This window comes from Myxocyprinus asiaticus, chromosome 20 (genome assembly GCF_019703515.2).
Source record: "Myxocyprinus asiaticus isolate MX2 ecotype Aquarium Trade chromosome 20, UBuf_Myxa_2, whole genome shotgun sequence".
NCBI lineage: Eukaryota > Metazoa > Chordata > Actinopteri > Cypriniformes > Catostomidae > Myxocyprinus > Myxocyprinus asiaticus.
The window spans coordinates 17,538,718-17,559,901 of record NC_059363.1 but is presented as its reverse complement, the minus strand read 5'-3'; the positions used below and the strand labels follow the sequence as shown (position 1 = coordinate 17,559,901).

Here is a 21,184-nt window from a genome sequence, read left to right as displayed (position 1 = left end):
CTTTTTAAGAGGGATGCAAATAAGTACTTTTGCTTAGACCTTTTTGAACTGTCAACTCCTAAAATGCATAATAAATGTGGCCTACATTGGATTTGCAGACACAGTGAAAGATAAATGCTGTGTCAACAGCATGTTTTCTAAAAAGCCAAAAGCGTTGTGAATGAACCAGACATCAACCATTCTATTCACCGGAGATGAAGCAGAAAGCTGAAAGTCAAAAATATTACTATGATGACAAAGATGTTGGTTATGTAATTAAAGTTAAAACCTGTCTTTCAAAAAAATTCTTTGCAACCCACTGTTTCTCCACTGAAACGGTAGATGGTGTGGAACGGATTTCACATAAGCACAGTAAACAAATATTTGAATGTCAAGCATTCAATACTAACTACATAAAAATGCCATAAATTATCTGCCGCCTCTTATTTTATTCTTGTAAATATTTTGGGGTCTCACTGCCCCAAACCACTTCATGAAAGACCACCAATTTGAAATCACTTAACATGAAAACTAAGTAATGCCAAATGTAAAATTACATATCAAGTACTTAAAATACTTTAATACTGTAGTGGACACTTAATTCTTTAAATACAAACTTACGGTTTACAATATCAGATGGCAATATGCTTAAAAGCCACTTCAAATATGCATTTAAAAGAGAGTCAAACATGTGTTAAAGAAAAACCAAAGAGTCAAGACGAGTTTCTATAAACATTTATTTGACTGGCTGCAAGAACAGCTCAAACAAGAACACCATACTGTTTAAGAACCTCGGTATATTTTGCAATCTTGCTTTCAACATTCTTTTCTGCCTGTTTGGACAGTTTGATCTGAACCTTCTTCTTTTTATAGCGCATCTTAGCTTTTTCCTTCCTCTTCTCTTCTAGGGTGGCGGTGATGGCCTGGTACTTCCAGCCAACCTCATGGGCCAAACGTCCAAGCAGGGCAAACTACAGGGCAAGAAGATCAGTATAAAAGTTATAATGGGGCAGAAGACAGTACAGTCTCAAATACTAATATTAAGAGCTATGGTCCATTTCTTTTTCAATGTACTGAATCTTATAGACGGGGTGATGGAGGGAATTTGTTAAGAGCTGCTGCTGCTTTTTGTCTCAGCTGGTAGTGCATGAAAGTGGACTCATGGTCGTTAAACTCATACTTGCTGTGGAAAAACATCACTGACAAAAAGCAAATATTTCATGTAAATTCCAAATATAGGTATAACACCTCGAGTCTGTCTAGTTATAACATTATACAGATGGGTGTTAAATGTGTTGTATATTGTACAAGTGGTGTTTCCAAAAGCCTTTCACCTTGCGTGTGGGCTTCAGACGCACAATCTTGAGAGCAGCTGGGACGACCATGCGCTTCCTCTGTGGAACAGGGCAAGAGGTAAGAAACCATGCAAAACCATTGCTAGATTTAACTCCAGAACCGAGATGTCTCAGATAATGTGTGTTCTCATGCACATTCAAACAATGTAGGTAAGTTAAGATGGCATCATTGACAGCCCTTATCTGTAAAATCAAAGAAAGCTTGTGAGAATGCTCTACCTTGTCATAAGGAGGGGGGATGCCATCAAACACCTTCAGCCTCTCCAGAGCAGCCTGACCCCTCTTGGTCTTGTGTGGAAGCATACCTGTTTAATAGGGAGACCATAATCCATGATCTACAACTCCATGACAGCATGTAACCGATCAGAAGACTTCACAGTGACGTTCAAACTCAGCAGTCAGATCCGTAGTTTGGTATCATCAAAACAGTTTCAGATTCGGGATAATGTGTTCATCATTGTTTGAAAGCATAACCACTGCAAAGTGTCTGCAACAGACATATGAATAGATAAATCACCTCTTACTGTCCTCCAGAAGATGCGGCTGGGGGCTCTGAAGTGATATGGTCCACGGGAAGGGTTGGTGTTCATCCTTTTACGGAGGAAAGCCAAGTACTTCACTGCACAAGAAATAAAACTTCAACATTCACATTAACTCGCAAAGCCAATAGTAATGCATTTACAAAAGACAAATTTGTTCAACAAACTTACGTTTGTTGCGGTAGAAGTTTCCAGAGATGTTGATGCCCTCACATCTCACTACCACAATTTTGTGACCTGTAAGGGAGCAAATGTATTAATAGTGAGATCATGAACTCTCCTAGTAAAAAGGTCTACGACATGAAAGACTGTCTCAGATGGTATTTATTCACGGTTGTTAACTCAATGTATGTGAAGGACCTCATTGACAACAGTCACAAGTCACTTCCAAACAAAAGTAACATACTTTTCTCTTAAAGGGATAGTTCACCAAAAAAAAAAATCAATTCTCTCATTTACACAACCTCATTCCACCCCAGATGCATATGACTTTCTTCTGCACAAAACAAAGATTAAGAATAATATTTCAGCTCCGTAGGTCCTTTCAATGCAAGTTAATGGGGACCAAAACTTTGAAGCTCCAAAAAGCACTAAGGCAGCATAAGTAATCCATAAGTCTCCAGTTGTTAAATCCATTGTCTTCACATGATAGGTGTGGATGAGAAACAGATCAATATTAAAGTCGTTTTTTACAATAAATCTCCACTCTCACTTTGTTTGTTTTTTTGCGATTTGCATTCTTCACCTACTGGGAAGGGAGGATAATTTATGGTTAAAAAAAAAAGGGACTTAAAAACGAATTTCTCACATGAACACATCACTTCTGAGGACACTGATGTTGTCTGGATTACATTTATGCTGCCTTTGTGTGCTTTTTGGAGCTTCAAAGTTCTGGTCAACATTCACTTGTATGGTATCTACAGAGAGGGGTGGACTGGCCCTCGGGAGCACCAGGTGGTTTCCAGGTGGGCCGCTGGGTAATTTGGGCTGGCCCACTGCTGTGCAAGTACCATCCTGTCCTACAGACCAGTGGTTCTCAACCTATTTGACTCCAAGGCCCCCCACTGTCCAACACAATATTTCAAGGCCCCCCTCACCCAAAACTAGACGTGTCTGACCCAAATAATTAATCATGGATAAATTTATTCTAGAAGTTTCAGAAAGAGTCCATTTACAATTTGTGAGCATACATCTTAAAGAATTTTTAGCATTTTAATTAAGTTGGATTTTAATATTTCTTCTTATTTTAAATTCATTAAGTCATATTGAGGCCCCCCTAGTGGGTCCCGGCCCCCTGGTTGAGAACCACTACTACAGGCAATAAAGGCGGCCGTCCTGGGCTCCAACATGCCAACACAGCACCCTTACAGGGCAAATATTTAATAAACTCTGTAAGAGAAAGCCAATACAATGGCTTTTATTTTTAATGTTATCACGGCTTTTATTTTTAAAATCGCTTACAGTAACTCCAGTGGACCTCAATATTTGACATACAAATCACAATAATGGTGACAACCAAAATCAACATTAAGTATGAGGAGCTCTGAATAATCACAAAATGACAAATAACTGCAATTTACAACAAATACAATAACAGCAGTGTCAAAATCTGCAAAGAGTAAAGCTATGAGCAGTACATAGTCATTTGCATAATTTATTCATACCACAAAGCATTAGTGGGAGCTGAAGTGCGGCCTGAAGAATAATGCTCATGCCTGATAAAAATGCATAAAATAAGTCATGAAAAATATTACTTTATGGCTATATGAGGCTTTGTTTAAAGGATATCAGAAACAGCACTTGTCAAAACATAGGGCTTTTCACTTTTTCTCAAGAATAATTTGGGGTAAAACACTGCAGATATAAAGATGCAACAAACTCACATAAAGGGAAAATGAGCAATTAATCTGCAAAGATCTACACTTTAAGAGTTATATTTTTTACATATATTTATATATGTACATATTCTGGCCAATTTTGTTTTCATTTTTATTTAAAAAACAAAAAAACAATGTACAGTTATGTGGGTAATTGAAATGCAATAAAGCATTGTCATCAGTGCCCTGCTGTGTGACTTTTCCATTTAAGAACATTTTATTATCTTGTACAGCTATATATACATATTATTTTACTTGTATAATATATTACTCTTAATCATATTAAGACAAAAGTTGAAAGGTGATTAAGATCTTTATGCAGACTTGTCACAGCACCTAAAATGCACTTTCCCTTGTATTTTCATGTACATTTTAACCTAATATCTGTACGTTGGGGAAAAAGTTTCCAGACAAGTTATTTGTCTGAGCTATAAAGCGCTTATTTTAGCGCCTTCTCTAAAAAAATTCCACTCGTCACATTAACAGTGGTTTTAAAGATGACCATTTTTGCACTGCGGGTTCCATTGTCATGACTAGCAGTCACAAAACAAAAATTTGAAATCAATGAGCCAGTGTGATATGGTGTGGTGTGCCGCTCTGGTCCAGAGTCCACGGCCACTTTTTAGTCCCAGTCCGCCCTGTCTACAGACTAAGATATTCTTCATTTGTGTTCAGCAGAAGAAAGTCATTCATGAGGCGAGTAAATGAGAGAATGTTCATTTATGGGTTAACTAACCCCTTTAAACTTACCCAGCAGAACTTGCTTGGCCACAATAGCGGCAAGACGACCGAGTAGATGGCCTCTGCCATCAAGGATCAGAACCTTTGGAGAGATATAAACAGGTTTCTTTGATAAGTACAGGGTATATGTCGCACTTTCAGTGTCTGTAAGACTGCTGCTTTTTGTCTCAGATGGTAGTGCACGTAAAGTATTCTCATGGTCGTGAAACTCGAATACTGAACTGTGGTTGCGAGCTCATCACCGACAAGAAGCACATCTGACGTTACCCATGTATTGAATAGGTAGCTACTACACCGTCGTTACACTCCATGCACATTTTAGGATTTTGACGTGGTTTGCCACATGTAATACCTGCAATGGGCCTGGCAATCATCCGATGACTCCGTTCAGATGCACTTACTACGGTAAGATGTAGTTCCATTAATCCTTATTAATGTCCTATACACCACAAAACTACCCCGCAATTCAATCACATTCTTGCATGACCTTGTTTTAAGACCATTTTAAAAGCAATTGAACACGGTAAGCAACGCTTGATAATTTCTGATCAGTTTTCACGGCAACACGAGTGTAATGGTTATGAGTGGGCCTCTGGCTTCCAGCAAGACGGCATGGGTGATCCGACTCGCATCATTCTCCTAAAAATACTATTTTCATCTTTTCTTACGTACTCTAAAACTACATAAATTAAGTCGGATGAAATTTCCAATGCTTTACCCTTCGAACCCAACATCCCCATACCGAGGAAAAGTGAATTATTCGACTGTAAAACGTGCCACACAAACGCACCTTATTGAACCGGTCCGCCATGATGTGGGAAAAGAAAGACACACGGGGCCGCCCGACGTAAAAGACAGGGGCCTGGGCGGGGCTTTACGCATCATCGGAAGTGACGTCAGAGAATCGTTGTTTCATACGTTCTCCAAAGAATGTTTGTCATGTAACAGGTTATTTTCACCGCCATCAGCTGGCGCACAAACGAGCTGCAGGGGCTTTAACATTAGAGCACGTTTTGGATGTGTTTCTAATGTAACACACCTGATTCAGCTCATCGGCCTATTAATAGAGTGCTTCTTAATGGGTGTGAAATGGTTGTGTCAGATAAAGTAGACAAAAAATATTATATAAAAAAGGGAGAATTCCAATCGAAAGTGGTCATCCCTATGTGCTACCTACTCAGAAGGGCAGAGTCCTTGAAGTGGGCACTTTGGAGGGAGCATGGCATCACTGTATGGATGCACACTTCTGCCTTTTTCTGGCATACAATCATACTACTCATACTATAGTTCATCCTCTCTGTTGTATTTCAGTAAGCCATTCTAAACTCTATGCTACTATTGTTAATTAGCAAAAGCTAGTTCCAGGGACAGATTTTTTTTCATCTGGCACCATTTGCTCCTAATTTATGATAGCATCTTAAAGCCTTTTCAATTTAAATAATAATGTCAACACTCAGAAGGAATTTTTGTCTTTTGGTCAGTAAATGGTATTTATGTATTGATAACAAAGACACACTTCCATGTTTGAGACACAAATTCAAGTTTATTGACAAGGGAAGAAACTTCACTGTATTAACACAGATGATATTATGTCAATCAGATATTATAAGGCAGATATGATTATATCAGTAAGCGCAGAGATCACAGATTTTTTATGCGATTTCACTGCTTATTTCAAGTCAAAAGTTTGAAAATCTGTGTGAGGAAACTTATTAGTCTATGAAATAAGTGTCCAGATCTGTCAAACAGCCTTAGTCATCATGTTTAAGTTTTTTGATTTTGCCCTCATGACGACTGATCTCCTGTTGTAACCTCTCAATCTCCTTCTTGTGGTGGTCGATCTCTTCCTGATGGTGCCTTCTAAGAGCAGCCAATTGTTCTTTCTCTTTTCTCCTGTGAGAGTTATGCAGAGAGAAGATGACATGACACAAAAACAAGTTTGTGAGAACAAAACTGTTGCAGCTTTACAGCCATACTCAAAAACATAGGAGTGAGGAGATCTTGATTATACATATGCAAGCATGAGGGGATCAAGCAAAGACACTTACTTGAAGTACAACTCCTCCTCAGCGGCCTGCTTCTTACCAAAAGCTCCTCCTGCCTCTCTCACCGCACCTCCACCGCCTCCACCCTTCCCAGCACCTTTACCCAGTTCTCCAAGCTTTATCAGAGGGAGGGTCACACGCACAGATTGCACAAGATAGAAGTTTTTATTACTAGTAATGAGTAAATGCAACATATTCTGTGACAAGCCATATCCAAATGAAGCATAATATACAAATAAATGATGTAGCATAGAGGATGCATTGCTGAGATAAGAAAACCAGTTTACATTCTGCATGTTTGTCATTGTCATTTAAATACTGTATTGTACAGCTCATGTAAAAGGATGGACTAGTATTTTTGATAAAATGAGTCACTGTATGTCATTAAAACGTATACATGTATATATGTACAGATATAAAATGTTTGCTCTTGTGGGTCATGCAGTTACAAACACAATGTGTAGAATTATCCTGAATGTAAACAAAAGGGTCATAACAAGGACACCCTGAAAGTGTTCCAACTTCGTGACGTGTTGCGAAAAAAGAAGTCCTTCGTTTAAATGCCATGTTTAAACAACGCTGTCAGTTAACATCGTATAACGTATTTACTCAGGAAACACGAGTGACGAAACTCTATGGCAAGGAACTGCCAACGCATGCTCATGAATTAACTCTAAAATGAAACTGATATACAACAAATCCTTTTTTTTATTATTTGCTGTGAGAAATTCACAAGGCCGGAATAATTTTTTAATGCATTCTCTACCTGATCGGACGACATCCTGATCTGTTTGGCCAAAATGCTCCTTAAATTAAGTTTGAGAAACCTCGCCATTCCGACTTTAGGTTCTCATACATGTAACGACATGAGCGCGCCCTCTTGTCTATGTAGACTCAGACAGGAAGGTACCATTGTTGTACAGAAATAGGGGAGACCATGTTTAACATCACTTTATCGTATATATTTGTCATCCAAGGGCAATTTAGAAGTTTTGATTATTGTATTACTTCTAATATGCCACTACAAAAAACCTGTGAACTTCATTATTATAATGTGTAAGGAATCCACTCGTAATGGTACAGCCGTGGTTTAACGGCTATGCAAGTGAGAGCTGTCATGCGCACAGCTGACTGTTAAAGGTGCACGCAGTAATTTTTCCTCTAAAAAAATAAAACTGTTGCTTTAAGAGAAATTAATGGTAATTTTGAAATATATGTAAAAATCATCATGACCACTCACTTGAGGAGAAGATTCTATAATTATCGCAATGTCGCATCTATCTAGTCCTATCAGTAACTTTATAAAAGCTATTTTATTCTCTGAAAGAACCCCATCGTTAAGGCTGCCATAGAGTCACATGACCAGCCGAATACTATTTGATATAAACTGCCCTGTTATTAACCACATTCACAGTAGCGCCATATATTATTTCTGACGTGAATGAAAAGGAGTCTGTGCGGGACAGTCTTACAGTGCCAATCTCTTCAATGGCATGCACTAGATACTCATAGATAACGCAACACAACTCATGTTTAAATCTCTCCCTCACAGCCTCGTTATCATTCCTGTCAAAAATTAAAGATGGCGCTACTGTGAATAAGGTCTATTCATGTTCATTTATGTTGCATCCACACCACTAATTGTCAAGTCCAAGACGGCTGTCATACTGAACAGCACAGTATAAACAAAAAATAGTGCAAATTCAACAATCCCATGACTTGTCGTTCTATCGCTTTCACTGCAAAGATGTATATGGCTATTGGTGTTAGATCATTTTGATTTTAGAAAGGTATATAAAGAGAGGAAAAAATGGGAAGTGAATAAAGTGCAATCAATGTATTTTTATAGTATCAATAGATGTCCATATTTCTTCTCTTGGCCCCTTAATTTTCTCTCTAGCATTAATAGTTTCTTTTCCACTATTTCTTTCTGTTATCTATACCAACATGATTGTCGCAGTTTTCACATTTACACATGTATACTGTTAATGGTGATAACTACACTCCATCGGTTATCCCTGGCATGTAAGCAAACAAAATAATCTGATTCTCTGGACCGACATCTTTTAGTCATAATAAAAATCCAAATTGTACCACAGTTGCTGTGATCAGTTTTATTTATAGTAATGCAAAAGTACTTCCTTACAGGTCAATCATCCCAGATGTCACTGGATATATTCCTTGTAGTTTGAGTGTGAATCAACAGCCATTCAATTCATTTGATTCTAATGCTCTCAATGATGCATTTAGGCATAATTTTCAGGTGGGCACTTAAACTCTTTAATCCATTAACATGTCAACTATCTTAAAAGCTTGAAACCAACATTTTTATTGCATGCCAAATATAAAAAAAAAATGTGTATGCCCTAAAATTCCCTAAAACTAAGATTTCCACCAGTAAAACTTTTATCGTTATGATTCAGGGCTCAGATTTTAGGAGAAAATGAAAAAAGATGACAGCATTATTATGTTCCTACAACATACTTTCACTGCAACATTCCAACACACCTTGCACACAGGCACAGAGAGAAAATGAACAAAATAATAAAAATTATTTCTAACTACTCACTAAATAATTTTTAAAGTCACTTCTGCCCTTGAATGTTGCTCATACTTCACAAAAATTAACATATTTACACAAACAACCCTTTTTGGTTACAAAAGTAAAAAAAAAAAAAAAAAAAAAAAAAAACATATATATATATATATATATATATATATATATATATATATATATATATATATATATATATTTTTTTTTTTCAAATATTTTATCAAAGAACCAATACTGGAATTAACATTTTAGCTGGCCTTACTGAGCCATAAAAGTAAGCCATCAAAATAATGAGTTCTCTTCCTGTGTGGTTTAAGTGTCAGAACAGTGGTCTCATTGGTTTGTACATAACATCTGTCATCTGAACCATGTACTTGACTACACTGCAGATAATCCTCATTCCCATTTAATATGACAGACATTATTTTAAGTACACCAACCGGCAATCTGAAGCACCCACTACTAAATCTAAGAATTGTTTTGGGTGTCATGTGGAGCTACGGTCCACTCTGAGATGTTTTAACTTCCTTTCTCTCTCATGGTTCAGATGGATCAAACAGAGGATAACACTTTGATGATCAAAACATAAAAAAACAAGTTTAAATGCATGTATCTATAAAGTACCCAAGGGGAAAATTTACAGTTAAAAAAATCAAAATCATGTCAAGAAAAATTGCAAAAGGCAAACTGAACACCTAGACTCATTTTGTACATTATTCGTTTCTAAAGCCATCTGAAACACTGAATTACCACTCAGGCTGATGACAAACAAATGAGAAAACCAAACACTTAGGAAGAGAATGGAAAATATCAGGCAGGTTGACATGGAAGCAGAAGGGAAAGAGAGAGAGAAACAGGCATTGGTTTCAGAGGGCCAATAGAGGCCGGCGGAGACCCTTTCTCGGGGGAGCGAGTGGTGAACGTAGCTCCCCCTTGCAAAGCCGTCAGTCCTGCTTGGGTCCTGTCAGGGCTCTGAGACGCTCTAGCAAGGGAGGATGAGAGTAATGCCACATAGAGAAGAGCCAATCTGCCACAGGGAAACCCAGGTTATCCTTATTGAGCTTGATGAGAGCAGAGTAGAGCTCAGATGATCTGCCCATAGCCCGTGCAAATGCATCTGCCTGAAACTCAAACCTCCGGCTCAACACTGTCAGACAGAACGAGAGCAACTGCGGTGGACAAGACAGTGAAAATAGATGAGTTATGTCTTATAATGCGGGAAATAAGCATGTCTTGGACAATTATGATGTAATTCTTATTAAGTTTCATGTTTGAAGTTTATCAAAATTGAACAAGGGAGACAATAAATGTTTTAGAGTGAGGGGGAGAGAGAGAGAGAGAGAGAGAAAGAGGAGAAAAGCAAGAGGTATTACCTCATTGTAAGGTGAGAAGATGAACTGAAAGATGATCATCAGTCCGATGAGGGTGGGTTGGCTGTCATGGAAACCAAATGCCATGAAGAGCTCTTTCCGACCAATCAGGACGGCAAAAAGGAAGAAGCACAGGAAGGAGTTCAACTGTAGAGAAGAAACAGCTAGTGAATACTTTAATATGCACACAAATTTCTATTCACATGCTCATAAAATGGCAAAAATCATCCAAACAAATTGACATACATTAAAAAACAGGACAACTTTCCATTAAATGCACAACCGGAGAAAATGGCATTGCAGAACCAAGCAAAAACTAGCCTGGAGAAATACCACTAACAAGAATGGCGTGCCATTATGAAGACTGGCTAATCTACAGTCAGTTGGCAGTTAATAAAATTAGGAGACCAGTACGATGCCAAATATATAATTTTATAAAATATAATTTTAGAAATCAATAACCCCAGACTTTGAGCTGGGCAGCACCATGCAGACTCTCTTTTAGAGAGAGTGCAGCCATACAAACAGTGACTCACCTGGCTGATTACAATGTTCTTGACTGTATGGCCCAGTTTCCAGTGCCCCAATTCATGTCCAAGAACTGCCAGGACCTCAGGGTTACTGCAGCCCTGCTTCTTGTTCTGGATAAAGAAATAAACAGAAACAATTTGAAACACTTAGACTAGAGGTCGACCGATAGTGGATTTTGCAGATGCCGATAACTAAGGTCGGGGAAAAGGCAGATAACAGATTAATCGACCAATAATTTTTTTTTTTTTTAAATACTTAAATACTTAGTCTTTCCATACAATGAAGGGCACAAACATTAAGGCTCCAAAATGAATAAAATTCCAAAAGCAGTTTATTGTGCAAACAAAATCTCAATAATAACCAGAAAAAAATACGATTTGGTGTATAATTCAGAACTTTTAACTATAAACAAGCCCAAAATACACCCAGAACTCTTATTTTGAAATAAAAGAAACTTGGCTGCATTACAATGCTCTCCAGTATATGTAAGAAGTTTTTTATAGCCTTTATATTTACTAGATAAACAGTTTTTTTGTATATATAGTTTTGTATACAGTATATCGTTTTTATACAGTTGAAGTCAGTTTTCATACACTCCACAGATTTCATATTAGCAAACTATAGTTTTGGCAAGTTGTTTAGGACATCTACTTTGTGCATGACACGAGTAATTTTTCCAACAATTGTTTACAGACAGATTGTTGAACTTTTAATGGACTATATCACAATTCCAGTGGATCAGTAGTTTACATACACTAAGTTAACTGTGCCTTTAAGCAACTTGGAAAATTCCAGAAAATGATGTCAAGCCTTTAGGCAATTAGCTTCGGATTAGCTAATTGGAGTCAACTGGATGTGTACATGTGGATGTATTTTAAGGCCTACCTTCAAACTCAGTGCCTCTTTGCTTGACATCATGGGAAAATCAAAAGAAATCAGCCAAGATCTCAGAAAAAAAAAAGACTGGTTCATACTTGGGAGCAATTTCCAAATGCCTGAAGGTACCACGTTCATCTGTACAAACAATAGTAAGCAAGTATAAACACCATGGGACCACGCAGCCATCAAACTGCTCAGGAAGGAGATGCATTCTATTTCCTAGAGATGAACGTAGTTTGGTGCGAAAAGTGCAAATCAATCCCAGAACAACAGCAACAGGTAGACAAGTATCTATATCCACAGAAAAACGAGTCCTATTATCAACATAACCTGAAAGGCTGCTCAGCAAGGAAGAAGCCACTGCTCCAAAACCAACATAAAGCCAGATTACAGTTTGCAATTGCACATGGGGACAAAGATCTTACTTTTTGGAGAAATTACCTCTGGTCTGATGAAACAAAAATGTAACTGTTTGGCCATAATGACCATTGTTATGTTTGGAGGAAAAAGGATGAGGCTTGCAAGCCGAAGAACACCATCCCAACTGTGAAGCATGGTGGTGGCAGCATCATGTTGTGGGGCTGCTTTGCTGCAGGAAGGACTGGTGCACTTCACAAAATAGATGGCATCATGAGGAAGGAAAATTATGTGGATATATTGAAGCAACATCTCAAGATATCAGCCAGGAAGTTAAAGCTCGGTCGCAAATGGCAGAGTGGTCCCCAAGCATACCTCCAAAGTTGTGGCAAAATGGCTTAAGGACAACAAAGTCAAGGTATTGGAGTGGCCATCACAAAGCCCTGACCTCAATCAGATATAAAATTAGTGGGCAGAACTGAAAAAGCATGTACGAGCAAGGAGGCCTACAAACCTGACTCAGTTACACCAGTTCTGTCTGGTGGAATGGGCTAAAATTCCAGCAACTTATTGTGAGAAGCTTGTGAAAGGCTACCCAAAACGTTTGACCCAAGTTAAGCAATTTAAAGGCAATGCTACCAAATACTAACAACGTGTATGTAAACTTCTGACCCACTGGGAATGTGATGAAAGAAATAAAAGCTGAAATAAATAATTCTCTCTACTATTATTCTGACATTTCACATTCTTAAAATAAAGTAGTGATCCTAACTGACCTAAGACAGGGAATGTTTTCTACGATTAAATGTCAGGAATTGTGAAAAACTGAATTTAAATGTATTTGGCTAAGGTGTATGTAAACTTCGGACTTCAACGGTATATATATTTCACCACATGAGGTTTATTGATGAAGGATAAAAAAAATGAGGAATAAATAATAATAATAAAAAAAACTATCTGCAACTATCAGTATAGTGTTTTGCAGATAACCGATAGTTCTAAAAAGTGACTAACTGCACACATTAATCTGTAAAACCGATATAATGTATCAGTCTAACTTAGACCAAAGGACCACAAATAGCAGTGTACATAGATGCACATGGAAATGACCCACTAACTTTTGTAATAATTTAATAGCACTGATTTTGTTCTCACCCATAACAGTGCAAGATAACATTTTATCTGTTTTCATTTAAGAAGTGTACTGATTTTTCTCGCCTTTGGTTTGGACTTGTTCTCATTCTCTGTCGCCTCATTCTCCTCTCTGGTCCCTGACTCTGCCCCCTCGGTTTTGTTTAAAGGAGAGAAATCCTCCAAAAGTGTGTCGAATAGTACAATACGCTTGTTTTTGAAGAAACCGTAGAAGTAGGCATTGCTGTGGGAAGATCTCTTTGAGCCTGGAAACAAGAAAATAGAGGGCAGAAACATTGGAGAAAGGAGAAAGAGGGCAAAAAGCAATCCAAGACTGATATATTGTGGCTCAAGTGATATAAAATGACTGATACTGCTACTGTAATTGTTGCATATGGCTAACAAACCTCTAAAATCTTCTATATTATTGTAGTGAATCAGATTATTTGTTTGCTGTACCTTCTACTACATAGACTTTGGTGAGGGGGAAGTGGATGGACTTCGCCATGCTCTCAATCTCGCTCTTCAGCTCTCCCTCCGGCAGCGGAGTGAACTTATCGAACAGAGGAGCGATATAGTCTGCATAGATAGTCACCAGAATCTGGGGAATGAGGGAAATCAAGCTCATGTCACAAGATTTTAGCTTAAAGGAATATTCTGTGTTCAACACAAGTTAAGCTCACTCGACAGCATTTACGGTATAATGTTGATTAACACAAATTATTTTAACTCGTCTCTCCTTTTCTTTAAAAGAAGCAAAAATTGAGGTTACAGTGAGGCATTTACGATAGAAGTGAATCAGGCCAATTTTTGGAAAGTTTAAAGGCATAACAACACAGAAAATGTTAGTAGGTGACTATCACATTAAAATAATGTTTACACGCATATTGTTTACATCTTGTGGCTATACTTTTGAAAAAGTGAGTATTTTAACGTTTAAGGATTGCCCCCCATTCACTTCCATTGTACGTGCCTCACTTTAACCCAGAATTTGGCTTCTTTTTTTCTTTTTTTTTTTTTTAAGAAAAGGAGGGACAAGTCAAATGTAATTTTTGCGGTAATCAACATTATGACACAAATGCTGTCGATTGAGCTTAACTTGTCTTGAACCTGGAATATTCCTAATAAGTATAATATATCCAAGAGAGGTGATGTGAAATGGCCATAGACATAAGCATCAGCACTTAGGAAAATTCACTCAATGACTTATGAAGAGTGACAAAACAGAAACGTTTTCTTTTTTTCACAGACCACAAAAAATAATGGTAACTAACCAGAGAGACGGCAAGAGTGAAGAGCCAGGCGTAGATGAAGAAGTAATCCCCTCCGATCTTGATGATGTAGAGTAGCAATGATGTTACTGGGAGCAAAATACACTGCGTCACAGCAAACTTCTTTACAGCATCTTTCAGAAAAAAACCCAGTGTCTAGAGGGAAGACACAGAATGAGAGAAAAAGACACAGCAGGAGAGAGTCATAATAACAAGTGCGCTAAATTGAACATCACACGAAATTCAGTACATTAAATAAAACACTGTACAGAGAAAGAGCGTTATCCCTACCTGCTGGTTGAATCCATGCTTTTCCTCAATAACAAAAGTGCTGTAGAGGCTCCAGGGAAGACCAGTGAAGGCACTAAAAAGAGTAGCCAACATCAGGAACCCCAAAGACTGGGAGATCTGAAGGAAATAAGAACATTGTAAATATCAATAGATGAAGCTTTTCTTAGGCCATGTTCAGAATAGCATACTAACATTATACTCTTATGTTTATTTCTGCAGTATCTAGAATGTACTGTACATTGTACACAGTTTGCAAATTTTCCATATGCATAAAAAGTAACAAATTTCCATTTGACGAATTAAAGTAATTACAGACTTTTTTGATAGGACTGCCAAAAGTTTAAAATATTTGTAAACAAAACTGAAATAAAAACGGAAAGGTTATCTCCAAGATAACTAACATGCGAAGTGATAAGGTCATGAGATAATGTAGCATGACACCTGCCATTTATAAAATAGCAGGCAATATACAGTGTTTACTGCAATATGTACAGTAAGCAGAAAGCTAGTATTCCTTTCCAAACACGGCCTTTGTCCAACTCAGCTGAATTTCACCATACTTACATGAGTAATAGCAGCATATGGACATATTTGACAGCTATAAGTAAATAAGTATTACATGGATGCTCCAGGATGTTTCTAATGATGATTTACTGGGCCATCTTGGGTTAAACTGATTATACAAAAAATGTCAAGTGTCTTTAGCCATCTTAAAGGGATAGTTCACCTAAAAATGAACATTCTCCCATCATTCTCTCACCAGAGGTGTATGACTTTCTTTCTTCAGCAGAACACAAACAAAGATTTGTAGAAGAATATCTCAGCTCTGTAGGTCCATACAATGCAAGTGAATGGTGGACAGAACACATAAGGTCCAAAAAGACTCCAGTGGTTTAATCAATGTCTTCTGAAGTGATCCAGTTAGTTTAAGGTGAGAACAGACCAAAACATTACTCCTGACTGTACATCTTGCCATTGCAGTCTCTAGGCACAATCATGATTTCAAGCTCGATTACACTTCCTACTGCTTGATGCATGCTCAGAGTGCTAGTTGGTGCTATAGGAAGTGTAATCGACCTTAAAGTCATGATCGGCAAGAATATTGCCGCGATGGGCAGAAAGGTGCCATCTGTTGTTCCTGGTAGGTTACTCTGCCTTACAGGCTCTATGTGGCTAGGATTAGGGTGGGGGCAGAGTTAAGGCATCTGCTGCCTGTCAGGAACAAACTGTGGCCCCTATGTATAATGGGCAAATACTGCTGTCTAGATGAACAGTGAAAAAGGAGTTATATTTTGGTCTGTTCTCACCCAAAACCAGATGGATCACTTTAGAAGACATTGATTTAGCCACTTGAGTCTGATGAATTTGGTTTATGCTGCCTTAATGTGCTTTTTAGAGCTTCAAAGTTCTGGCCTACGTTCACTTGCATTGTATGGACCTACAGGGCTGAGATATTCTTCTAAAAATCTTTGTTCGTGTTCAGCAAAAGAAAGAAAGTCTTACACATCTTAGATGGCATGAGGGTGAATAAATGATGAGAGAATTTTCATTTTTGGGTGAACTATCCCTTTAAGGTTCTGAAAAGAGTTGCAGATATTACACCCACCTCATACTCTGGACCAAGTCCAAAATGAGCAGTGAGATTCCCTGACACTTTCCAGAGGAAGGGGATTCCTCCCAGGAGCAGAATCAGCTACAAAACAAAATAAAAAGAAAAGGAAGATAGTATTTATAGTCTAAATCTCATTAGAATGAAACCACAAGGTGCAAAAACAAGTTTCATATGTTTATCCTCTAAGGGGAAACATTAATTATTTCATTTTGAAAGCTGCAGATGTGAATGTCTGAATATAAAACACAGAAGAAAGCATAACTTTAAGTCAAGTCATATTTATTTGTATAGCACTTTTCACAACATGCATCGTTTCAAAGCAGCTTTACAGAAAAGTATGCAGTAACAAAATTATGTTGTGATGTCTTAAAGTCCTCATTGTACAGTTTAAATGAATAACGTGATTGAAAACCATGCCTTAAAAATTATTGTCTTTAAGCCCCCAGTGAGCAAGCCAAAGGTGACAGTGGCTGGCAAGGAACACAAAACTTCATAAGATGGAGTTTATGGGGAAAAATAACCTTGTGAGAAACCAGGCTCAGCTGGGGGAGCCAGTTCCCCTCTGGCACTATAGCATGAATACAATGCCAATATTAGTTATTTATGTGTAGTACAAGTCTTGTTTTGGTGGGCAATGTTTAAAACTAAACGATTTTGTATGAACTGTAAGATTAATGATTAAGTGTCTTTGAAGTCCATCCCGAATTGACTACTGAAGTGCACACAGATGAAGTGTCCGTTTTATTTGGCTGATGAAGGCTTTAGTTGGCATTAATTTATAGTCTATGTATTCCATTTAATATATTTCCTATAATAATAATTCCTATCCTAGGAACGACTCTGAATTATACTTAATAAAATAATAATTATTACCATAAAAAAAGTGTTGGTTATGGAAAAACACATTCACTCCACCACTGCTTATACAGTCATTTCAAGATCTCTGAATATGATACATTTCTTTGCAGGATGTTTCAAGCTTACCGTGCCCTCTGTCTCAGAGTAGAGCCCAGACCAGTATCCAAAGTTGCTCTTGTCCAGCTGATAAAGGCGAGACTTTTCAAAGGTCTCTGAATCCATGATCTTGCCCAGCTCAGTAGGCACATGCATTGTAGTTCTGTAGATCTTCCTCTGTGATGGGTAAAAAGGGATTGAGTTTACACACATTCACTGGAATTTCTGTTCTGTACATCCCTATTGGCAATGTTTTGCATATGCTCAACGCTTTACATGAGAATAATTGAGTTTTAAACAGTAAAAGAAAAATGCAAATCAGTACATACCATAAAAAATCCTAAATGCATGAAGAGGTGAGCTGCACAAATGTAAACACATTCACAACCATGAAACAATAAGCATCTGATTTCACCTGTCTATAGGCGAGGTAGGCCTCCCAAGCATACACCGTCCATGAGAAGACCAAGACAGCGTAAAAGATTTTGTCTTCAACCGGTAATGCAAGAACTTCCAGCAGCATGATTACGGCCTGACAGTTATTTGTTGATACCGTTAATTAGCCTGGAGCAATCCGGCAGCAGTCACCTCGCAATTCAAGACAAACACAGTCTTCGTTATTATTCCGAACCAATACAAAACTTAACCCTTACGAGAACGTGTTATCAAAATATCTACAAATTGAAAAACAATAAGCAGGGGTGCACTTATAATGATAACTCATGCTCTATCACTTCCCTTTCTTATTCATGTGAAGCAGCGTGTAACCAGTAACTGTGTTCCACCTGACACAACAGCACAAGAACAAAGGTTCCTAGACGCATGATAAACTTGTACAGATTCTAAGTGGGGAAGAAGTGTACAGTGATATAGGGTTTATTTATACGGAGACCGAAACAGTTCATCAACAGACGCAGACGATTCTTGCAAACATAAATGGAAAAGTTGTTGTTATTAATATAACTGATAAAGCGCCTTGATATTTAGATAAACAGTTCCACTTTCTGTAAAATTAGTAAACTGTCAAAGCCGCTGAAATTTTTAGGACTTGACAAAAACTCATAAACTCTTGACAAAGTATTTCAGACACAAAGATCATAACTGTCCCTTACAACGAACAAACAAACAAACATACACATAAAGAAAATAAAAATTGCAATCTTTTTGAGTATCATTAACTGTATTTATGTGACTTTACAAATAAATAAATAAATACAATGAATACACTGTGAAATAATAATCAATAGCATAATTTTATGTCATCGGCATCAAATCAACCGTCTTTAAGGAGATGTCAGTCTATGGCCGTGATTATTCGGGGAATGATCTTTGTCTGTTTCCATAGAAACTACAAAATAAACCTTTGTGAAAACTCGCACAATGGACGAGTATCAGACTGCTGAGGAGGTTGGTAACATGTAAAAAAAACTACTATAACAGAAGCTTAATGCAGTGGAGTTTTGGTTCATACTTTTAAATTATTCTGCTGTAAATATTATTAAAAAATACAAAATAAAAAAAATAAAAAAAGACAGCGTACATGAAAGTAACAGCATACACCAGTGCTACCCTAACTATGTATTACATTCATTCCCAGGCTGCATTTGTTTTGGAGAGATAACCAGAAGTAAGAATTATCATAATTTCAGAATTCAAACTGCAGAAACCAGATCCACACATCCTCAAATAAGAACTCACTTAATTACTTTGATTGCATCAGTGTTATTGTAGTTTTGGATTTTCATTTAGTTTTTATTTCTATTTTATATTCAATTTGTCATTACAATTTAGTTTAGTTTCTGTTAGTTTTAGTTTAGTTTTATTTTAGTTTTAGTATTTTTTATGGCTGTCAAAGCTGAGTGTTTACTGCTGTAATTTATAAAGTTTAACATCATTAAATGTCTCACTGCAGTCTTGTGTTACCTCTATCTAGTGGTATTTTCATGTTTAATGTGGATTATAAATGTTGCAAATTTTATAATATAGCGTGAATATGGGTAAAGTGACAAAGGGCATTTAAGCTTGAATTTCCTTAAATGATTATAAATCATTACTAAACTAATCTTTGGGGAGTAAACAATTAAAGGAATAGTCCACTCAAAAATGAAAATTCTCTCATCATTTACTCACCCTCATGATATCCCAGATGTGAATGACTTTCTTCTGCTGAGCACAGATTTTTAGAAGATTTCAGCTCTCTGTCATGTCAATAGGGGGCAAAACTTTGAAGCTCCAAAAAACACAAGGCAGCATAAAATGAATGCTTTAACTCCAGTGGTTAAATCCATCTCTATGATAGGTGTGGGTGAGAAACAGATCAATATTTAAGTCCTTTTTTACTCTAAATCTTGACTTCAGCAGTCTCCTTGGCAATCATGATTTCAAGGTTGATTATATTTCCCAGTGCCATCTAGCACTCTGCAAACTGTATCAGTAAGTGTAATTGAGCTTGAAACGATGGTCATTCCTGTAGACTGCAATTGCAAGATGTACAGTGAAGAGGAGTTACATTTGGTCTGTTCTCACCCAAAACAGATTAGATCACTTCAAAAGACATGGAATAAACCACTTATGGATTACTTTTATGCTGCCTTTATGTGCTTTCTGGAGCTTCAAAGATTTGGACCCCATTGACTTGTTCTGTATGGACCTACAGAGCTGAGATATTCTTCTAAAAATCTTTGTGTTCAGCAGATGAAAGAAAGTCAAACACATCTGGGACGGCATGAGGGTGAGTAAATGATGAGACTTTTCATTTTAGGGTGAACTTTCCCTTTAACTTTTTGAGTTTTAAATGGATGATTTTACTTTAGGATGTGTGGCAGAGCTCATTTCATGTCCACTAGTGGTAAAAGCAATGGTAAAGAAAATGACAGAAATTTGATGTAAATCTTAAGGTTATAAAAAATAAACTTAATTTTGTGAAAGTGTAATTGAAAATATAAAAATTCTTTCCAAACACATTGTAGATATTGTCTAGAGAATCATTTTTCCTCTGTCCCACTTTACCAATACTGCAAAAAAAACAAAAAAAACAAAAAAAAAAACAATCTGGGATTTGATCAAAAGACGGTCTTCAAAAGTTCTACTTTCCAGTATTGAATATTTCTTCATTTTTGCTTTTGACTAAGGTAGAATACATCCTAAGCTTTTTTCAAAGGTATAAATGTCAGGTTGTGTGGCATTTGGATCATAATTCAAAGTGTCAAGAAAAGTACAATTTCCAAAAGAGTCCCACTTTGCCCGTATTCATCCTATTATATCAAAACCTAAAACTAAAATTAATTCAAGAACATTTTTTATTTTAATTAGTTTTGGAATTATGAAAATTCATTTAGTCTAGTTTCAGTTTTATTCCAATATTTTTTGTTTTTATTTTTATTTAGTTTAAGAAAATTATTTTAATTTTAGTTTTCGTTAACAATAATAACACTGGATTGCATGAGTATTTTGAAAAAAAAAAATGTCATGTAAATATTTAAATCTGAAATGCCATTTTTACAATTGTCAAAGTATTATGGGCTATTTTGATAACTGTTGAAAGCACCACTGGCAACATCTCTTACAAACACAATCAAATCAACCAGTGGACATCAAGCATTGTGGAGTCAAGTCTTAGCCAGCTTAACAAATTAGGAAAGCCTTTTTAAGTACATAGGTATGGTATAATCAACAAATTAAACTACAATACTTACTGT

The 21,184-nt window shown here is 36.9% G+C and overlaps 3 protein-coding genes and 4 non-coding genes across 7 annotated transcripts; all 7 read right to left on the bottom strand.

Annotated features, from left to right (window-relative positions):
- Window positions 1–699: 699 nt before the first annotated feature.
- On the bottom strand, window positions 700–5,363 carry LOC127411416 (60S ribosomal protein L13a). Its single transcript, XM_051646961.1, has 7 exons — window positions 5,282–5,363; window positions 4,501–4,573; window positions 2,045–2,110; window positions 1,852–1,953; window positions 1,554–1,639; window positions 1,314–1,373; window positions 700–950 (listed from the first exon to the last, which is right to left on the bottom strand). Exons 1-7 carry the CDS (start codon window positions 5,300–5,302, stop codon window positions 741–743), a joined length of 618 nt encoding a protein of 205 aa, XP_051502921.1. The 5' UTR covers window positions 5,303–5,363; the 3' UTR covers window positions 700–740.
- On the bottom strand, window positions 1,107–1,186 carry LOC127411606 (small nucleolar RNA Z195/SNORD33/SNORD32 family). The gene has a single exon (XR_007892318.1). It is a non-coding gene; the product is annotated as a small nucleolar RNA Z195/SNORD33/SNORD32 family (small nucleolar RNA).
- Window positions 1,438–1,512, bottom strand: LOC127411607 (small nucleolar RNA SNORD34). The gene has a single exon (XR_007892319.1). It is a non-coding gene; the product is annotated as a small nucleolar RNA SNORD34 (small nucleolar RNA).
- On the bottom strand, window positions 1,723–1,797 carry LOC127411608 (small nucleolar RNA SNORD50). The gene has a single exon (XR_007892320.1). It is a non-coding gene; the product is annotated as a small nucleolar RNA SNORD50 (small nucleolar RNA).
- Window positions 4,653–4,740, bottom strand: LOC127411605 (small nucleolar RNA Z195/SNORD33/SNORD32 family). The gene has a single exon (XR_007892317.1). It is a non-coding gene; the product is annotated as a small nucleolar RNA Z195/SNORD33/SNORD32 family (small nucleolar RNA).
- Window positions 5,364–6,014: 651 nt separating the features above from the next.
- On the bottom strand, window positions 6,015–7,460 carry LOC127411287 (ATPase inhibitor B, mitochondrial-like). The gene is made up of 3 exons (XM_051646750.1): window positions 7,303–7,460; window positions 6,540–6,652; window positions 6,015–6,384 (listed from the first exon to the last, which is right to left on the bottom strand). The coding sequence occupies exons 1-3, from the start codon at window positions 7,369–7,371 to the stop codon at window positions 6,243–6,245; spliced, it is 324 nt and encodes a 107-aa protein (XP_051502710.1). The 5' UTR covers window positions 7,372–7,460; the 3' UTR covers window positions 6,015–6,242.
- Window positions 7,461–8,793: 1,333 nt separating this feature from the next.
- LOC127411286 (CAAX prenyl protease 1 homolog) lies at window positions 8,794–18,268 on the bottom strand. Its single transcript, XM_051646748.1, has 10 exons — window positions 17,902–18,268; window positions 17,517–17,663; window positions 16,527–16,613; window positions 14,921–15,037; window positions 14,633–14,785; window positions 13,818–13,959; window positions 13,446–13,624; window positions 10,997–11,101; window positions 10,464–10,607; window positions 8,794–10,259 (listed from the first exon to the last, which is right to left on the bottom strand). The coding sequence occupies exons 1-10, from the start codon at window positions 18,007–18,009 to the stop codon at window positions 10,035–10,037; spliced, it is 1,407 nt and encodes a 468-aa protein (XP_051502708.1). The 5' UTR covers window positions 18,010–18,268; the 3' UTR covers window positions 8,794–10,034.
- Between the last annotated feature and the right edge of the window lie 2,916 nt (window positions 18,269–21,184).